This window comes from Zingiber officinale, chromosome 6A, assembly GCF_018446385.1.
Source record: "Zingiber officinale cultivar Zhangliang chromosome 6A, Zo_v1.1, whole genome shotgun sequence".
Classification (NCBI taxonomy): Eukaryota; Viridiplantae; Streptophyta; class Magnoliopsida; order Zingiberales; family Zingiberaceae; genus Zingiber; species Zingiber officinale.
In genome coordinates this window covers 142,132,290-142,155,541 of record NC_055997.1, presented here as the reverse complement: position 1 = coordinate 142,155,541, position 23,252 = coordinate 142,132,290, and the positions used below count along the sequence as shown (strand labels likewise).

At 38.5% G+C, this 23,252-nt stretch overlaps 3 protein-coding genes and 2 long non-coding RNA genes across 5 annotated transcripts; 2 read left to right on the top strand and 3 right to left on the bottom strand.

The window, feature by feature from the left end:
* Positions 1 to 533: 533 nt before the first annotated feature.
* LOC121998411 (regulatory protein NPR5-like) lies at positions 534 to 2,864 on the bottom strand. Its single transcript, XM_042553343.1, has 2 exons — positions 1,909 to 2,864; positions 534 to 1,283 (listed from the first exon to the last, which is right to left on the bottom strand). Exons 1-2 carry the CDS (start codon positions 2,353 to 2,355, stop codon positions 591 to 593), a joined length of 1,140 nt encoding a protein of 379 aa, XP_042409277.1. The 5' UTR covers positions 2,356 to 2,864; the 3' UTR covers positions 534 to 590.
* A 7,385-nt stretch (positions 2,865 to 10,249) lies between these two features.
* On the top strand, positions 10,250 to 10,717 carry LOC121995408 (zinc finger MYM-type protein 1-like). The gene has a single exon (XM_042549155.1). It carries the CDS (start codon positions 10,250 to 10,252, stop codon positions 10,715 to 10,717), a length of 468 nt encoding a protein of 155 aa, XP_042405089.1.
* On the top strand, positions 10,718 to 12,320 carry LOC121995407. The gene is made up of 2 exons (XM_042549154.1): positions 10,718 to 11,023; positions 11,739 to 12,320. Exons 1-2 carry the CDS (start codon positions 10,718 to 10,720, stop codon positions 12,318 to 12,320), a joined length of 888 nt encoding a protein of 295 aa, XP_042405088.1.
* A 4,813-nt stretch (positions 12,321 to 17,133) lies between these two features.
* On the bottom strand, positions 17,134 to 17,875 carry LOC121994517. The gene is made up of 3 exons (XR_006115754.1): positions 17,740 to 17,875; positions 17,251 to 17,399; positions 17,134 to 17,186 (listed from the first exon to the last, which is right to left on the bottom strand). It is a non-coding gene; the product is annotated as an uncharacterized LOC121994517 (long non-coding RNA).
* Positions 17,876 to 19,632: 1,757 nt separating this feature from the next.
* LOC121994516 lies at positions 19,633 to 20,502 on the bottom strand. Its single transcript, XR_006115753.1, has 3 exons — positions 20,387 to 20,502; positions 20,249 to 20,311; positions 19,633 to 19,926 (listed from the first exon to the last, which is right to left on the bottom strand). It is a non-coding gene; the product is annotated as an uncharacterized LOC121994516 (long non-coding RNA).
* Positions 20,503 to 23,252: the final 2,750 nt, after the last annotated feature.

Sequence of the window (23,252 nt, the reverse complement as noted above, 5' to 3'; positions counted from 1 at the left end):
ACAAGGACAACTTTTGAAGCACAAAACAACGATTGCCAATGAACCAGAACGAGGCAGAGAACACGGTCGTGTAACCTTGCACGACCGTGTGACCAAACAGAGGAAGAATAGTGCACGACCGTGCAACTCTTGCATGACCGTGCGGGCAAACAGAGATGGATCCGTGCATGGTCGTGCAAACCAGCACAGTCGTGACCCCCACGACCAGCAGCCAAACATACATGGTCGTGCAATCCTGCACGACCGTGTCCCAGGAGCAGTGCCCTAGATCCACATGGTCGTGTCAATTGGCACGACCATGCAGCGCGGCCAGAGGCAAAAGAAGGCATAGTCGTGCCACATCTGCACGGCCGTGCCGCGGCGCCGTACCCTAGCCTATAAAAAAGGTTCTAAGCCTTCTCGAGGGGGAGACGAGCCGTCGAAGGGAGAATTACCTTGGTGCCATTCCACGCCATCCCGAACCTCCGTCCAGCGATCCTTCATCACCACATCAACTCCAGAAACAAAGGATTAGATTCGAAGATCACTTGTCGTCGTTGGATAAACATCCTTTCTCTTTCTCTCTTCTTGTTTGAGAATTGCATGCTTAATTACATTATATCTTCAGGTTTTTCTCCAGCGTCTATGGAGTAGATTCCTTGTTCTAGGATTAGGGAGTAGTTGTGGAATGATTTTGATGTAAGACCCACGTTTATGCCTTTATTCATTGGATGATTCCGCACGTTAGGGTCGGCGTGGTGGTCGAGGAGCACGGCGACCATGTCGGGGCAGACCATCTCGGCCGCGACGTGGAGAGGGGTCTTCCCGGCGGGGCCGGCGGGGCAGTTGACGTCTGCCGCGCCGAGCTCGAGGAGCGCCTTGACGACCTCCCGGCTGCAGTTCTCGACCGCGTAATGGAGCGCCAGCGCCTCGTCGAGGTTGAGCCCCTCGCCCATGACCATCAGCTTGACGAGCTCGACGTCGGAGGAATCGAGGGCGCGACGCATGCGGCGGATCTTGTGGCGATGGTCCTCGACGTCGACGGAGGGCCCGCCGAGGTCGAGCTGGTGGTGCTGGATGAAGGAGGGGCGGCGGGAGAGGGAGGACTTGAGGCGGAGCTGCTCGATCTGAGCCACCACGTCGATGGGGAGGTGTTTGGCGAGCACCTCCGCCGGGAGACCAGACTTAGCGACGAGGTGGGAGCAGGTGCTCCACAGCTGCTGCGTCTCCTGCTGCCGCGACGCCAGCAGCACCTTCATCACGTCCTCGATCGACGCCTTCTCCACCATGCCCGCCAATTGCTTCTGCAACAACAAAAAACAAAAAACAAAAAAAAAAAATCAGGAATCCACGTTTGATTCTTTGCATGAAATATAAGGAGAAGAGGCGGTGAGTTGTGAGGGGCCAACAGGGTGGGTGCTCCCAATTCAAGAAATTGGGAATGATGCAAGAAATTTGACAGAAACGAGTGGTGGAAGATCTAATTAACCAAGAGATGGAAAAGACCTGATTTAGAAATGCATGCCTATGATAGGTAAAAGATGATATATCCGGATGGGCGAAAGAGACATCTGCTCAACACGATTTGCTAGCTAGCTGTGAGAATAGGGAGTATGATGTCTTTCGCACTGTGTACAGAAGCAAAAGGAGGAGGTTGGAGAAGAAGAGGAACAGTAGGCGATGGACATATCCAAAAAAGAGGAAACACATTATTGGCCTTCAATGTTCCTAAAAAACAAAAACCAAAAAAAGAAGAAGATGGAAAAAGAAAAGGGAAGCCACTTAATTGAGAAGGACAAATGAACTGTAACCGAGACAATACAACTGTTTGAATTGGGACAAGGGGGCGAAGATGGATCGATTTATATATAGGAAGATGCGTATAGTCGTCGTCGCCGAAGCGTGGGGTCTGAGAGAGAGAGTCGCGACCTCTGTGATCTGCTCGAGTTGCTTGACGCCGAAGGATCGGGCGGCGGCGAGGGTGTCGAGGGCGAGGTCGACGGCGGCGGTGCAGTGGGCGTGCCAGCAGCCGCGCTCGCCGCAGCTGGCCCGGGGCTCGTGCTTCTGCGGCACCACGGAGGCCTGGCCGCTGTAGAGGAACTGGAGGACGAGGAGGAAGACCTCGTAGCTGACGGAGTTCACCGGGATGACGGCGGTCGGCACGGCGCCGGAGCGGCGCGGCGACGAGAGCAGGCCCGGCGAGGGCGGGTCGGTGCCGCAGAAGAAGCGGCGGAAGAAGAGGCTGCGCGCGGCGAGGATGCAGCGGTGCGCGTGGACGAGGCGGCCCTCCACGCTGAAGGTAACGTCGCTGAACGCCTGCCCGTTGATCAGCAAGTTGAGGTAGTCCAACGAGAGGCACTTCAGCGTCTCCTCCATGAACTCCCCCTTCTTTTAATTAAAAATTCTATCCTCTTCCTCCTCCTCCTCCTCCTCCTCCCGATCTCTCCCTTTCACTCGCTTAAGGTACAGAGGCAGCTGGTTTACTTCTGGAAGTCGAAAACTTTGTCAGATCAGCAGAAATTAAGAGAGCTGGAGTAGTGCATGCTTTCCCTCTTCTGCTCCTCCTGCTTCATGTTGTTCTTTCTTTTCCATCTGCATATACCTGTGAACACAGGGGTCACAATTTTTCCTTTTCTCTCTCCCTCTCTTTCTCTTTGAAAAGAGGTGTGAGTATTTCGGCAACGCCAACTAGCAAGAAAGGGAGAGGAGCAATTTGGATGGATGTGCTCGGCGGCTGAGGTATATAAAATAATTGAGATGGCAAGTAAAATGAGTAAAATTGGATGGAGATGTTCGCTCTGAGAAAGAGAAAACAAGCACACAAATGCATCGACTTTTAACCTTTTGTTACTTACCCTGATCATTGCATTGCTTTGATCGATTAATTAATTAATTAGTTCTTTTATAATGTTCTAACTTTACTCTTTAGATTTGGGGAACTGGCTAGAAAACAACAAAGGAGGAGGTGAATAAAAAAAAACACTTAAAATTGGATCATCCCTGGCCAGATGTTGATTGGGGAACCTGTCCATCGAGAGGTCCACATCAAGGCTGCCCCACGACCCTAACAGGTCGTAGATATTCTCAGATGCGCAGATCCATTCATCCCGTTCCTCGCACCGGCCCCCTACCTCCCACTGATTGGAATCGATTTTACTTTTACGAAATACTCGTACGTGCGCGAGTGTACGTACGTATAAACGTGTTAAAAAGAGACTGGACTGGCTGTAGGGGCTGGTCCCGTGCTTTGCTTCCGGGGCATGGGTTTTAATCGGGACTGGAGTTATGGGGACTGGTGCAGCGGCAGTGGCAGTAATTGCAGTGAGGCAGGCAGGAAGGAGCCATGCACGCTGCCTTGACCGCCGTGGCTCGCATTGCGCAGAGGAGAAAGAGGGGGGAGAGGAGGGACGCGATTGACATCTCGCTGACAGTCTTATGATTTGAGTTGTGGGCAAGTGACATTTGACAAGTCAGTGTGGATTTTCTTCTACAGTCGCAATCTCGCATCCCATCTCGTGCCATGCCATGCCGTCCTGCCACGCCGTGCTCTGCCCTTCGCCTCGCTTGGCTGAACTGGACCGGACTGGCTTGAGTTTAGGCTGCTGCGCGCTCTGCTTCGTATCTTCTCTTTCTTTTCGTTGGGGGCCTGGACGGGCCATCAGATTGTGTGCGTAGACGGGAGTACTGGTAGAAATACACGTGCCCGAGCTTCCAACTTTTATGCAAAGAAAAGATAAAGAAAGAGGTGAATAAAATAAAATGAGTCTAATTTTGTATGATATCATCGAAGACGACAAGAAGTCTATAAGAGATTAGGTTAGGCCATCAACCCCAACTCTCAGCTCATTATATTAGTAAAACTGTTGTACGAAGAGGCATGTATTTGAATTAATGGACTGGTGAGTACAACAAAAGCTAGCCGTGATTCATTGGCACCGCACAGACGAGCAGAACTTTGCAAGTGCACGACAAAATTTGTCAGCGGTGGCAGGGAACGCCAGTTAGAATTGGCTCGGGCTTGTACTCTCCCAGATCCATTTCCAAAAAGATGATAACACTCTTTCAGATGCCTTGCTTTTAATTTGTGTCGTTGCAATTCTATTACTTAGTACCAACTGGATTAATTACATCCATAGAGGCTCCTAAATCCGTCACTAGATACCATTGCATATCGCTATCAAGTTAATCACTGACTTTGACTTGTACTTGAGATCAGGAAACCTTCCCATCCTTCCTGTTGATCGAATTCAGGGCACTGAGTTCCTTGATTGGCATGATGCATGGTCCCTGATCAGTTATCCATGTGATCCAACCACTTTAAAGAAGTCAAGAAGAAGACAGTGAAACATTGAAGGATGGCATCTTTATGCCGTGCGTCGCTATGTCTCCTGGCAGAGCTTGACCACATGCGTTTTCTAGTTGAGCTAGGAACATAAACGTTCATGGTGGTCCAGACACCAGGGAAGAGATGGAGTTTCCGATTCAATTGGTAGAATGAATTGTAGTTTGATGTGTAATATTGTGGATCGAAAAGGATGGATAGATGGAGGCATGAGAATGGGTCCGTGTCCACTGTTCTTGATCCATTCGAATGAATTGGGAACTATCAACTATTAAAACCATGCGATCGGATCCAATCACAATGAACTAAGATTCTCCGACAAAAAAGCTTTTGAGGAATAGGATGGCTTCCATGGTTAGCTCGATCGGTCAAATATGAGAACCAATTGGTGCACCATGTATAAAAAGGTAGTTTATGCCTTCATGATAACTACAAGAAAATACCAAGCATATCACTAAAGACATACATTACCAAACAAAAAAAAACAAAGGGAGAGACATACAATTCTACGCTCCTGGAACAATGGTGTATTAGTAGGGCGTGTTTTTAATTTTTCAAATATACAAGCATTGAATTTTAATTTTGACTAGCGGATAAATTTTCTTTAAAATTTTAATGAGTAGTTGATCTAAGCATGTTAGATTGATGTGTCATTCATTGCGAGTGTTTCTTGATTTATCCTTGTTATAAGTGGAAAATTTCTATTGGATGAGTTGATGAGAAGAAAAAATTTATGAAGTAAACAAGAAGAAAAATCATCGTTCTTATTCAATAACAGAGAATAATCACTCAAACAGTTAAACATATATTTTTTATAAATAAATTCTGACACAAAATTATCAAAAATATCCTAAATATATAAAAATAAAAAAATTATTATTAAAAATAGTAAATAGATGTTCGAAGTATCTAAATAGGCACTAAATATTATTTTTTGGATTCAAAATTAGATGGTTATAGATTCTACTAGTCATAAATTTAAGTCTATGAACGAGCTTCAATTTAAACCAAATAATACCTCCTTCTGATATCCAAATTAAAAATTATGATTCTTTAAAATTTATAAGATATTCTTGGATCGATGCTCTTGGTGCATAACTAAAAAAATTAAAAAAAAAAAACACACACAAAATAAGCATACAACTCTACTCTAGTATTATAAAGATATTTCATCTTTCGTTATTGACCTTCGATCTAACTTCTCAAATTGAGGTTCTAATAAGCTCAAATACATAATTGCTAAATCTGGTATTCTAATTTTGATCTCTTAAGTTAATTCTTTTGATTGTTTTACCTATAAAATATATCGATATTTATAAAAGAGTATCTTTTACCGACACGTTATCCTGGCCCCACCACAATTTTTGGAGCCCACCATAATCTTGGGAACTAAGTGCTGTGTTCAATTACCCAACATTTTAAACGCCTCTATATGTCTATGAAAAAAAGATTCTTATCACATTTCTTCAGTTTTCTTTCTCCATGATGTTGATGCATTACTATCATTGCAAGCAATTAAGTACGGAAGCACTCTTTTTCTATCAAAGTTAAATAAACTAAACTAGATGTCTATTTTGCTTCTTCTCCTTTAGTATCAGTTTTCTTCGTCATGTGTTCCTTGTCATGGCTAACTACATGTGCCTTATCTCCTTCCTCCTCATCTACCATTTTAAAATGCATTATTTGAAGTGCTCTCCAATTAGTTTCCCATTGATTTTGCTTTTTCTTAGTAACTAACTGCTGTCAGCGAAAGCTACAGATGCATCATTCAGTTCCACTTCTATCAGCTTCATATTAAAGCTCCTCTCGATCTCATATCCAATCACCAACTGCTTCAAGAAAAAAACAAAAAAAAAAGTCGATCTCCTTTTTAAATATGATTAATAAGTCAAACAATGGAATAATTAGGCAAGGAGGACTGTTATCTGAACACAACATATTCCTGGAATCCTGCTAATTAATTAAATATGTTCTTAATCATTATACTAACTGGCAAAATGGCCACAAAGTAAACCACAGAAAGTCTCAATTATGGGAGAACATGCATATGATCAGAGCTGATAAAGGATCACAATTGCTTTTCTTTGCACATCTTTATCAAGAGTAATAACAAATATTGATGGTTCCTTCAAGATTAAAGTCTTATGCAGCTGGCCATCAGTGTGTATGCTGAGACTATTGAAGCACAAGGAGTTGTCCCCCATACAACAAAGAGCATTCCACATCTGCTAAGACACTCCATTCTTAATATTATTAACACTGTTTCAAGCTTGATAATTTGATATATACATGAATAGAGGGGACAGAATGAATTAATTAATGAATTAATTAATTAATTAATGCAAGAGGGACTCACTGGCCTATGATAAATGACATCACACCAAACCCTAGCCTAATATATATGTATTGACTAAATTTGTAAATATTAATTCTAGCTAAGGCCATCTAAGCTTTAGGTGATGCATATACTCCACAATGTGCATGACCAAACAAAGGCTAATTGAATAAAGCTAAGAACTACTGATTAGTTTAACTGATTTTGTTGGCAGTCGTTGCAGAATTGATTAATAGATGAGTCATGGAGTAACCATCTGTCTGCCACATGAATGGATTCCTCTTAAATATTTGATTGCGAATGCTAAATATATGGACAGATGAGGAATTCTAAAGAGAAAATAGATAATAGTTTAATATTATTTAATGTCGATCGTTTTTCAGACAAGCTGCAGTAAGTTTCCCATTTCTGCAACTCCGGCCCAAATCAGAAAGATGAATTAATCTACATCTTTTCAACTGGTTGAACAACCGAAATTGCTGCTATATGCAAGGACAATCAGTGCTATGGCTAACAAATGGTGAAATTGTTTTGTTCCAAATAAGTAATTGGTAAGACTAATTAATGACTTGTTGAAGTTGCAAAATTGTTTTTTAAAGTTTATTTGCGAGTTAAATATCAATGATGATGGTTTACTTCTGCATCAACCAAATGAGGTGATTGAAGTCTTGGTAAACTTAGATGTAGTGACTAGAATCCAACTTGTTTTGGAAATTCATAAATGATTTAGGGTTATTAAATAAGGCATGTTTGGAAGTACTTAAGATATATCATTGCTTATTAATAATTGATGATACGTTCTCAGTTTAAAATTAGAAACACCTTTTTGTCCATGAAACATGTTGTTAGACTGATGTTTGTATCAAGCCTCTTGCTTTCTGGCTTTTGACTCTTCTGTTTTGGCATTCATCAAAAGAGGAAGAAAGTTGTTGACCTTTTATGCAGCCGGAATAGTTCATAAAACTCTCATATGTTGTTCAATCATAAAAGGATCAGTAGACTTAATTATTCATACTCGAGATATCTTTTCTTTTTATTCATTTATTCTAGTTTAGCAGTACTCAAACGATCTCAACTGATAAAAGATGATAATTAAGTGCTCTTGTGGCCCTATTTTAAGTGCTATTCAGACCTTAAATCATAACAAGTATTTAACTTAACCGACGCTATTCAGACATCAAAATAACGTAATACAATTCAACCAATAACATGATCTTTCTTAATAAAGAAGGATGACAATCTAACATCAGTAATCCAGATCAAAATCAGTTTTTGTTTCAACAATCCCGGACTGCATGAAGGGAAGTTTCAGGAACCGAGGCACGATTTGCAACAAACAGACTGATCAGAAAGAAGCCAAATTAACTTCCAAGAGCAGGAATTAGAAGACAAATTTCTGCTAGGAGCAAGCTTCAGAAAGGAATGACTGAATGAACAGTTTTGGTAGAAAGCGCGCGCGCGCGCGCACACACAGAGAGACTAGAACTGCAGAATTTCCAAACCCTGATGTCCTCATCAAAAGCGGGAAGAAGATGCTAAAATTTCATCCAATTCATCTGCCATCCCTGCTTTGAGCAAAGGCATCCTTTAACAGTAATCACGCATTGCAAATGTGGCCGAAGAGGCGACTCTGATGGGGTTGCCTTGAAAGCCAAGATACTAAAATTGTTCCTGGTATATTTCGCTCTCAAGATCCGAAGCCCCACAGCGACTGACTGCCGAGTGAACTACTGTCTACGACTTTTCTCGATGGCATCGCAAATGTGAAGTGGAGCTTCAGTGATTTGCATGTTGTGCAATGGAATGGATGAAACTACTAAAACCGTTTAGGCGGCGCGGGCAGCAAAGGAGAGGGATCTGGTTGCCCAGCCGGTCAGGCTCTGCTTGACTTTGTTTAGAGCATCAAAATCAATATGTTGAGATGGCACCGCAACAATCGTGAAAATTTTGTAAAAGAAAAAAACGAAGAGAATCAGAGAGGCCGAGAGAAAATTAAACAAAGAGTTTTAGCATGGTTCTAGATATACTTACTCCACTAATTACGACCAAAGAAGAAATCTCTATATGTTTTAGGTTAAATGGATCTTATTTATACGGTCCAAGTTATACATGATATTTTAAAAATATATATATAAAGTAATAACAATAATCCTGTATAAACCCGGCCTCTAGATGAAGCACGATAAGACCGTGTTTTTGGGCGTGCCTGTCCCACGGGTTTACTCGTTCCCACATGGCCAAACATAACTAGATCATGATTGATGGTATGGATTTGCCTGGGTGCATGACTTGGCTGTGTCATGTAGCACAACCATATGATAGAGTTTTTCGGCACGCTCATCAAACTCACGGTAGCTGACACGGCTTGGTCGTACCTTTCAATCAATGTTTTGAAAATCGGATCGGTCATTAAATCGGTGAGATGATCGAATTGAGATGTTTTATATATATATATATATAATTTCCGCTTCAAAATAAAAAGAGGAAATATATTGTACCAATAATTTATCCTATTTCATATAACACCTGCTTCAATTATAGCATTAAATTCACTAAATTTATAACTCTAGCAAATAAATATATACACTGGCAGGGAGGCGCGAGGGGTGCGTAAGCACCCCTTGCTGTTGGATGAAAAAAAAAATTAATTATGATTAAAAAATAAAGGACATAATTATAATTTTTTAAAATGATTGGACTTTTTCACAAAAATATCATTAAAAACACCTTTTCTCTCCTTTCTCAATTTCGATTCTTTTTTCCTTGTTGCCGCAACTTTCATTTTCTTTTCAGCTGCCGAACCTTTTTTTTCCCTAAGTTAATCCTTCTTCTTTAAACCAAAAACCTTAATCGCATTAAGAGATTTCATTATTTCTCCCTGGTCTCCTCAAACCGTTGCCCTCATCTTTGTCGCCTCTTCACTTCATCGACGTCTCACGCCAGTGACGCCACTACTGTTCACGGTTCGCCTATTTCATCGACGCCGCTGCCAGCCTACCATTGTCGACGCCGCTACCACTGTGCTTCGCCGGTGATTCTCCACAACAAGCAAAATCTCTTCAATTTTAGGTGAATCTTGTTCCTTATTTCATCTCATTTCTAATTTCATAATTTATACTTGGTAGTACATTAATTTGTTATGTTGATTGCATAAATTAATAATTTTGAGAAATTGACAAGTTATGGAGAAATTTTTAAAACGAAGTATTGAGTTTTCTAAGAATTCTATGGAAGAAAATAGTAAGAAAAAATATTCTCGTGTTGAATTCAACCCGGATGATGTTATTAGTGACACAGGGCTACGCAAACCAATAAATGAATTTGATGTTTCTATTAGAGATCAGATTCAAAGAGAATATTTGATTAGAGGACCTTGTCAATCATTTGGTCATAGTTATCCCCAAAGATAATTTGGTAAAGAGCATAGAAGTTTCCAAGTTGCTTGGTTTAAAAAATTTTTATGGTTAGAGTACAGCATATCAAAAGATGCAGCTTTTTATTTTTGGTGTTATCTCTTTAAAAATTCTCATAGAGGATGTCGAGTTGGAGATGAGGCATTTACTAATTCAGGGATAACTAATTGGAGAAAAGCAATGGAAGTATTTAATACGCATGTTGGTGGTGTAGCTAGTGCTCACAATGATGCAAGAACACAATGTGAGGCTTTTCAAAATCAACGACAAAGTGTGTCACATTTGCTACAAGCACAAGGACGTGGAATGGAGGTTGCATATCGCACTCGATTAATGACAACTTTAGATGTTACACGCTTTCTTTTGAAACAAGGTTTGTCTTTCCGTGAACATGACGAGTCATTGAATTCCTCAAATAAAGGTAACTTTCTTGAATTGATTGAGTGGTATACTCAAAGAAATGATGAGGTTACCAAGACCATGAATGAAAATGTCCCTGGAAATAATCAAATGAAGTCTCTAACAGTTCAAAAGGATTTAACACGGGCTTGTGCGGCTGAAGTCACAAATGTCATTCTTAATGATATAAAAGATAATATATTTTCTCTTATGGTTGATGAGTGTCGAAATATTTCAGTGAAAGAATAAATGGGAATTGTTTTAAGATACGTGAACAAACATGAATATGTTATTGAAAGATTTCTTGCTATTGTACATGTGTCTGATACTTCTACTATTTCTTTGAAGAAGGCTATTGATGAATTGTTTGCAAAACATAAGTTTTCATTATCAAGATTGAGAGGCCAAGGATACGATGGAGCTTTAAATATGCGAGGTGAGTATAATGGATTGAAGGCTCTTATATTGAAGGAAAATTCATCTGCAAGGTATGCCCATTGTTTTGCTCACCAACTTCAACTAGTTGTTGTTGCAGTTGCTAAAAGCAATCAAATTGTGAGTGATTTCTTCCAATATGTTACTATGATTGTGAATATTATTGGTGCTTCATGCAAAAGAAAAGATAAGTTTAGACAACTTGAACATGATAGACTTGTAGAATGTTTGGAGAAAGGAGATATTATTAGTGGCAAAGGAAAAAATCAGGAAATCAATTTAAAATGACTAGGGGATACTCGTTGGGGTTCACATTACATGACTATTATCCGTTTGATGTCTATGTGGACTTCTGTTTTACAAGTGCTTGAAAATATGTATGATAATGGTACTAATGATAATAATAGTGGTATCGCCACAAGTTTGATTGATAAGATGGAGAGTTATGAATTTGTGTTTGTGATGCATTTGATGAAATCTTTATTGGGAATCACAAATGAATTGTCACTTGCCTTACAACAAAAAGATCAAAACATTGTACTGGCTTTTAGTTTGATCAAGACAATGAAAGTTCGATTACAAAAATTGAGAGACGAAGGATGAGAGAATTTTTTTGGACGTCGTCAACAAATTTTGTAGTAACCATATGATCCCAGTACCAAATATGGAAGAAAATATGAGAACTCGTGGTCGCAACAGACGTAATGGACAAATGATTACTAATTTTCATCACTATCGTGTTGAAATTTTTTGTCATATATTATTTTTAAATATTTTATTGAATTTTAATTTTCTAATAATGTTTTTTATTCATTTTTTATTGTTACAATATTAGGTTCTTGATATGATGGTTCAAGAGATGAGTAATCGGTTTTCAGAATCAAGTACGGAGGTACTTACTTGCATTGCTTGCTTAGATCCAAAGGACTCTTTTTCTCAATTTGATATTGGTAAGCTACTTCACCTTGTTGAACTTTATCCGGAGGCCTTTTCATTGACTGATCGTGTAATACTTGAGGACCAACTTGAGACTTACATTCAAAATGTACGAGGTGAATTTTCTATGATTGAAGATTTGGGAAGTCTTGCTAAAAAGATGGTTGAAACGGGCAAGAATACAATTTTTCCATTGGTATATCGTTTGATCGAGTTAGTATTAGTTTTACCAGTTATAACTGCTTCTGTTGAAAGAGTTTTTTCTGCGATGAAAATTCCCAAGACTGATTTGCGTAATAGGATGGGAAATGAGTGGATGAATGACAGTTTGGTAGTATACATCGAGAAGAATATTTTTGCTACAATTGAAAATGAACAAATTTTACAACATTTTCAACAGATGAACACTCGTAGGATCCAGTTACCTCTTCTTGTTTGTATGTCTAGATCTAATGCTGGTGGTTCAAGTATTAAAAAATAATTCCTTTATTGGTATGCCCATATTTTTATGTCTGTATCATTATCATTATCAATTTAGTACTCTTTTAATATTTTTTTTTGATAGCAAGAAAATTCTTTTAGTCTCTTCTTTGAGCACCCTTTTAAATTTTTATCTGGATCCGCCACTGAATATATACTAAATAATAACATAACTACTAAATAGTCCAATTCAATTAAAAAAAGATAATAATTCATTACAAATACAATAATTCTTAACAGCAACACATAATTAAAACTAACCAATTCATGACGAATTTACAACTCTATTATCACTTTCATATCCAATTATCTTCATCAACAATAACACTTCTATGTTGAAATAAGTCCAAATTAACATCCTCGGGCTCAGCTTCATCTTCATCATCTGAAAAGGAAAAAACAATCATATTTAGTTCAAGAAAAATAGTTATATCTTTATGGTTAATAATATAATATTATACAACCTTCAAATTGTTGAAAATTCGAACTTTCCATAGTTATTGGAAGTTCTTCAAGCTCCTCTTCCAACTCATCATAATCAAGCTCTCCTATTGGCATTTCTTCCACCACCCAAAAATCTGTCTTATCAATGGACTCATAATTAACGAGATCATAACTTCTCTTTGGTTGTTTGCTCCTACAACACATTTCATGAGTTATTAATACATTAATAAATTTTTTGATACAAAATAATGAAATTAATTTAAAAAAAGAATAATTTCAAATGTACCTATATTGCAATCACAAATTATAATGCACATATACAAGATCATTAAGTCTCTGATGCTCCAATCTATTCCTTTTTTTTGTATGAATACATTTAAAAACACTCCAATTCTGTTCACATCCAGAAGAAGAAGTTGTTTGACCCAAAATTCTAATTGCAAGCTTTTGTAAATTTTAAGAATCACAACCAAAGAACTTCCACCAACTCTCTACCACAATCACAGTGAATATTAGAATATTAGATAAAGAAAATAAATAATAAATATTTTTTTCAAAAGACTTAATATAATAAAAAATTATTACCTGGACGGTTTTTTTGGCTGCTAAGAATAGCATATTTTCACCCAAAACTCCCTTGGCGATCTCGAAACATACCAATCTCATATGTTAATACATCCAAACTACACCAATCTACCTTTGATTCTATGTAATCAAACAAACCATTTGTGATCTCTAGATGGGTAGAAAATGTGAGATCATATTAAAAAACAGGATTCAAATAATAAGCAGCATGAAGATTCTTTCTCAACATTCTATCCCATCTTTCATTGATTATGTCAATATAAGGCTTGTAGAATCTCTCTTTGTTTTTAAAGAGCTTCTTGATGCCATTAATTACTCTATACATGCTCTCATAGATATAACCTAAAGAAGGCCTTTCATCAGTGTCACAAACATACAAAAGACGAATAAGTGGGTCCATAATCCTCATTGTAATCAAACAATTATTCCAAAACTTTTCATCTAAAATAATTTGCTTGACCTCTTTTCCTTTGTCTATTTTCGAGAACTTTTTGTAATCTCCACCGGTGACTAGAGCTTGCAAACTATCTTTGTGGTCATGCAAACTTTTTAATGCAATAAAAGTAGTTGCAAATCTAGTTTCTCCTGAACGAATAATCTCCTTCCACCCTTTTATCTTTCTCAACCAATTTAAAGTGTACTTGTGGTTATACACAAATACAGTCACAGTTGAAGCAAGTGATACTATGACTTTCACATCATTCATTTGACCAATATCCTTTAAAATTAAATTAATACAATGTGCAGCACATGGAGACCAACAAATGGTTGGGTATTTTTCACTTAGTAAAGTTCCAGCAGCCTTATAATTGCTAGCATTATCAGTAACCATATGCACCACATTTCTTGGACCAACGATTTCAACAATTTCAGCAAATAAATTACACAAATTATGTGCATTTGTCTCAACATCAGATGCATCAACAGATTTGATGAAAGATATACCTTTAGAACAGTAAACCAAAAAATTAATCAATGGTCTTTGTCTATTGTCTTTCCACCCATCACCCATTATAGTGCAACCAGATTCAGTCCAAATACTTCAAAATGAATCAATAAGTAAAGCCAATTCTTTCTTAGCTTCTCGCAACAAAGGCACTCGCAGATCATAATAAGATGGAGCTTTATACCCATGACTCATTTGTAGGACCGTTGGGCCGGCTAGAAGGGTTGGTAAATAACCTGTCAACTAAAGACAAACAACCCTTCCTCGAACGATTAAGCTAACACTTGTAAAATGAATTAAGCAGATAAGTAAAAGCATAAATGAAAAGACGAGGCACCAGATGTTTACTTGGTTACAACCGATGTGGTTGTTAATCCAAGGAAAATTAAGCTCAAAAACTCCTTCAGGCGGAGAAGCCTCTTACAGCGTTTAGGCACAGAAAACAGAAGCTTAACTACAACTAAAACATACAAGTGTTTGGAAATAGAATGATCATGATTGTTGAAAAGCTTCTGACCAAGGCTATATTTATAGCCTTGGTCGGAGCGCCTGGAAGGGTTCCGGGCGCCCTGGGGGGGATAAAATTTATCCCCCAACGGTTGGATCGAGTCAAAGCTCGATCCTGTGAAAAAGTCACTTCCGGGTGCCCCGGACAGCTCCGGGCGCCCCGGATAGTTCCGAGCGCCCCGGACAGCTCCGGGCGCCCCGGACAGTTCCGGGCGCCCCGTAGCCAAAAGTCAACCCAATTGACTATTGGTCCGTGCTCTCTTCTCCGGTTCAGCTCGCCTCTGGTCCGGGTCTTTCTGCTCCTGCTCCGCTTGCTTGGGTGATCTCTGACATCCGGAATAGGGCTCACCCGAACCCATCTTCCGGTCTTCTCGAGCGTGCTTCCCTCCGGCTTCTCGTCCCTCGAAATTGCCGCGTGTCCCTTCTCGTCCACTAGCGTACTCATCCGCAGACTTCGTCCCTCGGTCGCACCCCGTGCCGACCTTCGCGCTAGCTGCGTCTCTTGCTCCCCAAGCAATCTTCCGCTCCGGCTTTCATACCTCGGAACCACCGCGCGCACTTCCTTCTCGTTCGCCGGTGTACTCTTCCGCAGCACCTCGTCCCTCGGACGCACCACGTGTCATCCTTCTCGCTAGCTGCGTCTTCCGCTCGAGTACCTGTGCTCCTAAGCTCCTGCACACTTAGACATCAGGTTAGAAACAGGCAGGACCTAACTTAACTTGTTGGTCACACCAAAACCAACCTTGGGGTTCCAACACCATTGATGCTATTTGATCAATAGCTTTTTGAAAAAAATGGAGAGTTAACAACATTTATAGGAATGCAAGCATCATAAAACCAACGGGCAATAGTCATATATCACAGTTGTGCCATTTTTCTTTACTTTGCAAAATAGCCTTGATAGTGGGTTGTGAATTATCATGTCCACCTTTAAAGAAATTATGTATACCTAAGCCTAATGTAGTGGCTTTTCGCTTTCCTTTATCAGATGATGCACTTGCCTCATTGATTGTAATTCCTTTAGTGTGAATAATGGAAATCTCTTGGACTTCATCGCCATTAAATTCATCTACAAATCGACCAAATGGATTTTCTGCCCCAAATTCTCCTCTTTTTTCTTCTCAAAAATATCTTTCAAGGTTACTGAAATAGCATGCCTAACTTCTGGTGGAACCTTTCCACAGGAAACAATGCTACCCCTTGCTCCCGCTAAGTGTTGCTTCATCCGAAATATGCCCCCACCCGCAAATGTCTTGTGACAATTAATGCATGTCATAGTTTTTCTTCCTTGTGCATTTACACCTTCAGAAACATGCGCTCATGCTATATCCGCTTTCTGTCTATGACTTTGGTTTGCGTATTCTTCACTAGTAAATTAAATGGTCCGACAGATGAATTTGCATTGCTACCAGTACCACTACTGCTATCCATCATCCTGAAATATGAAAACGTAGGAATATAAGAAAAAAAATAGCATTCTTATACACAAACTAAAAGACGAGTGTGCACGTGATTAGGCTAAGCTAATGCATAAGCCAAACTGTTACAACAAAAGGCAAATAAAAATTAAAAAATGAAAATTTTCCCTTGGAATATCATAAAAGAGCTATAATAAAAAATGACAACTTTCCACTAGTTTATATTCTCAAGTGTATACTGATTTTGTTTTTGATGAATACACTACAACAAAAACATTAAAAGACAACGGTTAAAAACCATTATCGTAGGCCCTTTAAAACCGTTGTAACTGGCAGTGTTGTTAAAAGTGGAGGCTACGACAACGGTTTTAAACCGTTGTCTTTTGAATGAAAAGACAACAGTTTTGCAACGGTTTTAAACCGTTGTCTTTGAATGAAAAGACAACGATTTAAAACCGTTGTTGTTTAAAGCATTTTTTTATTAACACTGCTAGTTTACAACCGTTTTTGGGGCTTTGACAACGGTTTTTAACCGTTGTCTTTGAGGGTGATAGACAACAACAACAGTTTTAGATCATTGTCTTTTAAATTATTATCTTTTAATACCAATATATCATATTTCAATATAAATATATAATAAAGAATCATAATCACAAAAGAAAGAATATTTTCCATATCAATGTCATTCAAAATGTTACTTATACAAGAATTATATTACAATCACAAAAGAAAAAACATGTCTAATATTCAAATAAAATTTATCCCAATACAAATAAACAAATAAACTTCATTTACAACTAATGAATAATTGTCAAAAGACTAGAAACTTGTGATGGTGGTTCATGCCATGTAGGATTGCAAGTAATTATTGTCAACTCAAGCCCCATCAAAATCTTCAACTTGTAGAATTTCATCGGACTCCTCTTTCTCACTTGCTGATTCTTCCATATCAACCTTTTCCAACATTCTGGATTTTTGTGAATCAAAGTATGTGAGCAAAGCACCAAAAATAAAAGGGAAGAATATAATACCTGTAGAAGACGTAAAACAGGGTTGATAGCTGAAATTTGGAGAAATGTAGTTGCTACAATCACAATAACAGATTTGATAAATCATACTCTTCAAGTACCCCATTCATATCGGCAAATAAAACCACAACATAAAACTTTGTCAATAGAACCTGCAAAATATAAACATATATTAGAAGAGTTCATCTTTATCTGAAGCACTAGTAACTCTTGACCATATACAATTTTTGATACAAGGAGAAAGTTTCATGAAGGTTTATCCTAGACCTGCAAATGAAGCTACTTTTTAGTGTTGTATTAATGTAAATGGTTTTCCAAGTTTTGAAGTATTAATAAAACTCGACTTAATGAAGTTAAAGCTTATCCTAGAGCTCAATAAGTTTCTCATGTGACCTGCTGTAGGAAATTCTAAGAAACAACATAACAAGCCTTTTGGCAGTACAAAAACGAAGTCTGCTGAAATAGAAATTTTTGTCTCAAGACTTGACATACCTGTTGGCCTCATCAAAAAAGTTCAGAAGCACCCAGATGCAGATTCACTCTATGTTGAAGAAATTGATGTCGGTGAAGAATCCCCTCGAACAGTTGTTAGTGGCCTCGTGAAATATATTCCTCTTGAGGAAATGCAGGTTTATTTTGCTTCCCTTTTCAAATTTTCTTCCATTTGGATGTGAATTTCTTATGTTCTCTAAATCACTGGTGCAGAATCGGAAGGTTTGTGTCCTTTGTAACTTGAAGCCTGCAACCATGAGGGGCATTAAGTCACAAGCAATGGTCTTGGCTGCATCAAACGATGACCACACAAAGTTAAGTCGTTAACTCTGCCTCCATTCTTACAAGTCTTTGCTTTTACTAACCTGTTAGTTTTTAAGTATTATAATATTGGTTGGTTTACCTGGGAAATTATCATCTTTACATGTGATCATTCATCAAGAACGACTAATGAATTCATTTTGTTTCCAGGTTGAGTTAGTTGATCCACCATCATCAGCCAAGGTTGGTGAACGAGTGACCTTTCTGGGATACTCAGGCGAACCAAACAGCGTCTTAAACGCCAAGAGCAAAGTTTGGGAGAAGTTGCAGGTTGATCTGCAGTCTAATAAAGAGTGGTTTCCTGTTATAAGGATGTGCCTTTCACAACATCTGCTGGTGTTTGTAAAGTTTCGTCTATCACAAATGGAGCCATAAGGTAGACAATCTGCCTTTTTACATTAAGGTCCAATGCATTATAAACCAAAAATTATAACAAGTATGAGGTCAAAAAAGTATTGAACAACAAACATAAATCTTAAATGAGTTTCATATGCTAAATAAACTCCATCAAGAAACTACTACTTGATTAAAGGATAAAATTTCTAGTCTTAGTGAAAGTGCAGGCTCAACTTGCAACTTTAATCAACTTATTCAAGCAATAGCGAATACAACTTGATCAAGGGCTTCATGTAATTCCCACTAGTGGGTGATTCTTAATCAACAATTATTATCTTAAAGGAGAGATCAAGGGATTCTCGGATAAATCTATTGTAGCATTGCATAAACTAAGCTAACTAAGCTCTGACAGATCTTGTTTCGCCATCAAGTTTCTAGAAACAAAATAAAACCATTAGTGTGTTTAAGAAAACAAAGACTTCTAATCTACTTATCTGTCAAGCGCCCAAGAGGTATGCGTTTCATCAAGACTAATAATCTGTGAATAAAGTCAATAGGAGATTAAGGACTAAGATTAAGGGCACTTTCAAAGAGGAACAATTATAACGTCAAGCATAAGGAAAAATATAGAATTAAGTAAATTATACAGTAGCCCAGCACAAGTGACACAATAGACTTCTTCCGAGACAACTAAGATATTAACAGACTTATTTTGCACTCATTTCTATCTCAAGAATATTCCATTAAGAGGGAAAAAGCTAAACTAGATGCAAACTAACCTTTCCATTCGGCATTGCAAGTATTTCTTTGATTCGCTCGATCTCTACGATTAGAAAAATGAGAAGGCAATAAGAAATAATCATAAGAAATCTAATACATAAAGGAGTATAAAAGAATCTGACAATGTTTACTCGCATTGGAAGAATAAATTATATCATTGGATTATAGCACCAGAAAAACATGCTAATTACATCAATTTTTAATCTCTAAAGTCAACACAAGGATGTCACTAGATGCTAACCAATTTGCACTTGTCACTAGATGCTTGAAAGATCTTAAAGTGAAAAACTATGGAAAATTGGCAAATATTAATCAAAGGACTACATAATGGAGAGAAAGAATAGCAACATCTAATAGTTATCACACATTGCAATAAACTATGAGAAAGGTAGCACACAGATATAATTAGAAATTCTTCACAATTCTAACATGCTTAAAAAAATCAGTATGGGGAAGTATTAGCAAATAAAGGACTAGATCTAATTAAATGAGTCAAAGAAATCACCTTCTCACATGTCTCTCGTTCTACTGTGAAATCTTACAGCATAGTTACACAGATCTAATGGATCAGAGCCAGGTCAAAAATGTAGCAGACAATCTTAATTCATTACAGGAAAGATGTGTGATGAGAACCATATCCACTGTGGGTCTCAATTACTTCAAGCTGGCGGAGGGCAATCCAAAGCACTCGCTTAGCTCTATAATTCAATATTCCAAGTTCGCATATCTTGGATGTTCTAACATCTACACCTAGAAGATATCCAAGCATAACAGGTCAATGTCAATGCATATTGAAGCTAGAAATTAGCAGTTTGAAAGGATAGCAAAGAGATTCATCATGTGCATTGAGCTTGTTAGCACTTCTAAGGTAAAGGTGCCACAACAATAATCTTTTAGTCTATACCATGAATCCAAACATACATCTTATAGGGAAATTGAATCTGCTTGGAGCTTATTCATGAATAAGCACCTGTTGTCAACAATAATCATATTGAAGCTTTGGAAGCATCTTATACATACACAAACAAAAGGGAAATTGTAGATGAATTAAGGCATGCTTGTACTATAATACCTTGTCTTCAGGCACATGATCATGTGAGTGATCTCCATGCCCTTCCCAAGGATGACGCCAACCCTGAATAGGTGTTTATACAACAGTTATATTGAGATGACCAAGGTATAGGATGATATTCATAGTAAGGTAATTTACCAAGACTACTGGTCCATCTTGCTTGGCCCTATAAAGAATCCAAAACCTGCAAAGGAATGTATATTCACATGGATCATCATGGTTATGTTTGAAAAAAATGAAAGCATTATTTAGAAAAAACCAGCATTTAAAAGATATTTTTTTAATCTGTCATTTGATTTAATGTTTGCAAGGAAAAAGATCTCGGCAGAAATATTATTGTAGAAATTGGATGAAGATTGTTATTTGTTTCATCATATTTGTGTCAAAGTCAGTAAAAGTCGTGAGATGTTGAATTGAAATGCCCACATAGTAACCCATAGGGAGAAAAACATGTCAGGAATATATTACTTTTGCAATAAGATAAACACCAGAACTATCTCTCCACTTGAGCATATTAACAAACATGATCTCTGCCTTAGACATGTTGAAGTTCCGCAATCACAAAAATCTGCAGAGAAGAATAGAAAGCTATAGCATCAATAGTAAAATTCTTTCACACGATATAGAACTAGGACATGTATGATCAATATAATAATAAGAAGGATTCAAAAAGAGAAATTTCTTCCAGCTACTTAACAAATGTATTCTAGCCATACCGGAGAAGTGTATGGTAGTCATCATACTTCTCAGGTAGCTGACCCTTCGATAGTAGTGTGTCCCTCAACGACTTCACCACTTTCTCCTCATTCGGATCGTGGGCGCCTTGGAACATCGTTGGAAATGCATTGCTTTTGCTGACCTTAGTGAGCGATTTCTACAAGGACCTGAAGGTCAATTTTGAAGTCAAAGGGGGCTTCTTCTTCTCGGGCTCCGGAAAATGCCAATGTGATTCCAAAGGTCCGTAGAACGTGTTTGTCCTTCTCGTCTGCTTCTGTTCCTCAGTGGTCGTCGAATTCCTCCTCGAAGAGTCACCATTGGACCTGGCTGTAGGATAGTTACCCTTCCACCAAGAACTCATTTCGCTTACCAGCTTTCTTTATCTCCTAAATTTCGCAGAATGCCTAGTTTTGACAGAAGATGGAGGTGGAGGTTGGAGGGAAAAGCCTGGCTTCCCTGGAATAACTTCAAGCGCTGAGTGGAAGCCATGGAAAGGAGATCGCCCTCCATCTTCAAATGATCTGTAGAAGAAAAGGAAAAAAGCAAAGAATATGAAAGCGTGCGATGGACAAAGGAGCGATCGAGTCGAGAGAGGAATAAAACAGAAGTGCTGCTTGATCTTAGCAGTGCTCCAAGGTCGTCGAGGTCGCGGTTGGTACAATCCGTGGCTACAGATCAGAGGTATGCGATGAGGTTTAGGATGCGTCGACAAAGATCGCCACACATTGAAAACCTCTAAGCCTTCCATTCTACTCCAATCCCACAGCTGCGCGCTCACCATCACCATAGAAAACGAGAGAGCAAGTGAGAGGTTTTAGGGATCGAGAAGGTAAAGGGGCAGAATGCAGCGGCAAAAAATTTCAGAGAGAGGGAAAGACAAAACGCAGCAGCGGCAAAAAATTGCGAAGGGGAAAAAGCGGCGAAAGAAGAAAAGCAACGCTATTCAATAACACTTAATAGACAACGGTTTTCAAAAACCGTTGTCGTAATCCCAAAAAAAGCGCACATAGACAACATTTTTCAAAAACTGTTGTCGTAGCCTTTAAAAACTGTTGTCGTAGCCCTAAAAAAACATAAATAGACAACGGTTTTTAAAAACCATTGTCGTAGGCCAAAAAAATTGCTAAAAGACAACGGTTTTTGTTAAAACCGTTGTTAAAAGGTAAAAAGACAACGATTTGTTATAAAACCGTTGTCGTTTGAGTGTTGTTGAATGCAGATTTTCTTGTAGTGATATTTTTGTTTTACTAGAGAAGATTTTTACTCTCCTTTTTTTTCCTCTATTTCTTTGCCCCTTTGAAAGGGTTATCTTCTAGCATTTAGTAAACTGATGATCTGGAAGTAATATGGCTGGATTTCCTAATATTCTCATTTTCCTTTAGTTTTAAGTATTACATTGGAAGAATTTAACAAAGGGTATGTTCATGAAAATATGAACCTTTGCAGTTCATATGTTTACAAAGATAAGGAAACAAAAACACATATAAATTATTGGTCACTCATAGTAGGAAGATTGGCAAGCCAAACTGACAAAGTGACAATGCAATCAAGAACTATTGGAGCACTCATCTACTTAAGAGACTTAAGAAAGAAGGAATCAAGCCCAAATAACTAAATGCCTCTTCGAATCAGCCGTATAAAATAGATTAAGCTTGGGAAAAAAAATAAATGAATGGAAGCTTATAAAAATTAAAAGTTAATGGAAATTAAAAAAAAAAACTAACCTTAGGGATTTGATCAAGCTTTGAAGAAGCTGAAATCTAAAGCCTTCTGTTGAGACTTGAGAGTTGAGACTTATGTATAGATTATAGAATTGGAAGGAAAGAAAAAAAGGAGAGCGTGAGATTCCGCAAGAAGCTCGTTGGAGTGGAGGCTGCAGCTATGAGAGTTGTCGAGAAAGAAAATAAAATAAAGCCGCCGCTAGGTTTCCACTTTCCAGATGAAAAAGCCAAAAAGTAGGGGAAATCAGTTGAACCGCCAGTTCCCGATTGTTGACCGGTTTTGACCTGTCAATGCATTTTTTTGGCTTTAATGGCTGACCAAACCGGATCAAGGACCGGTTCGAGATTCGACTCATCTGACCGGTCAGTCCAGTCCGATTTTCTCAACATTGCTTTGAGCATGGTCATTCTCTATAGGGATGACAATGGGGGTGGGGGTGGGGGTGAGTTTGTCATCCCCATCCCCCCTCCCCCATCCTGAATTATATCTCCACCCTCATCCCCATCTCCATTCTCGATTTTGTCTAATCGAGGAATCTTCATCCCTGATCATAGGGATTAAATTT

Excerpts from the sequence above, each read along its gene's own strand:
- LOC121998411 (XM_042553343.1), bottom strand. The coding sequence starts at position 2,355 with ATGGAGGAGACGCTGAAGTGCCTCTCGTTGGACTACCTCAACTTGCTG. Across the intron at positions 1,284-1,908 it reads AACTCGAGCAGATCACAGAG|AAGCAATTGGCGGGCATGGT; the intron begins GTCGCGACTCTC and ends TTGTTGTTGCAG.
- LOC121995408 (XM_042549155.1), top strand. The coding sequence starts at position 10,250 with ATGGAAGTATTTAATACGCATGTTGGTGGTGTAGCTAGTGCTCACAAT.
- LOC121995407 (XM_042549154.1), top strand. The coding sequence starts at position 10,718 with ATGGGAATTGTTTTAAGATACGTGAACAAACATGAATATGTTATTGAA. Across the intron at positions 11,024-11,738 it reads TTGCTAAAAGCAATCAAATT|GTTCTTGATATGATGGTTCA; the intron begins GTGAGTGATTTC and ends TTACAATATTAG.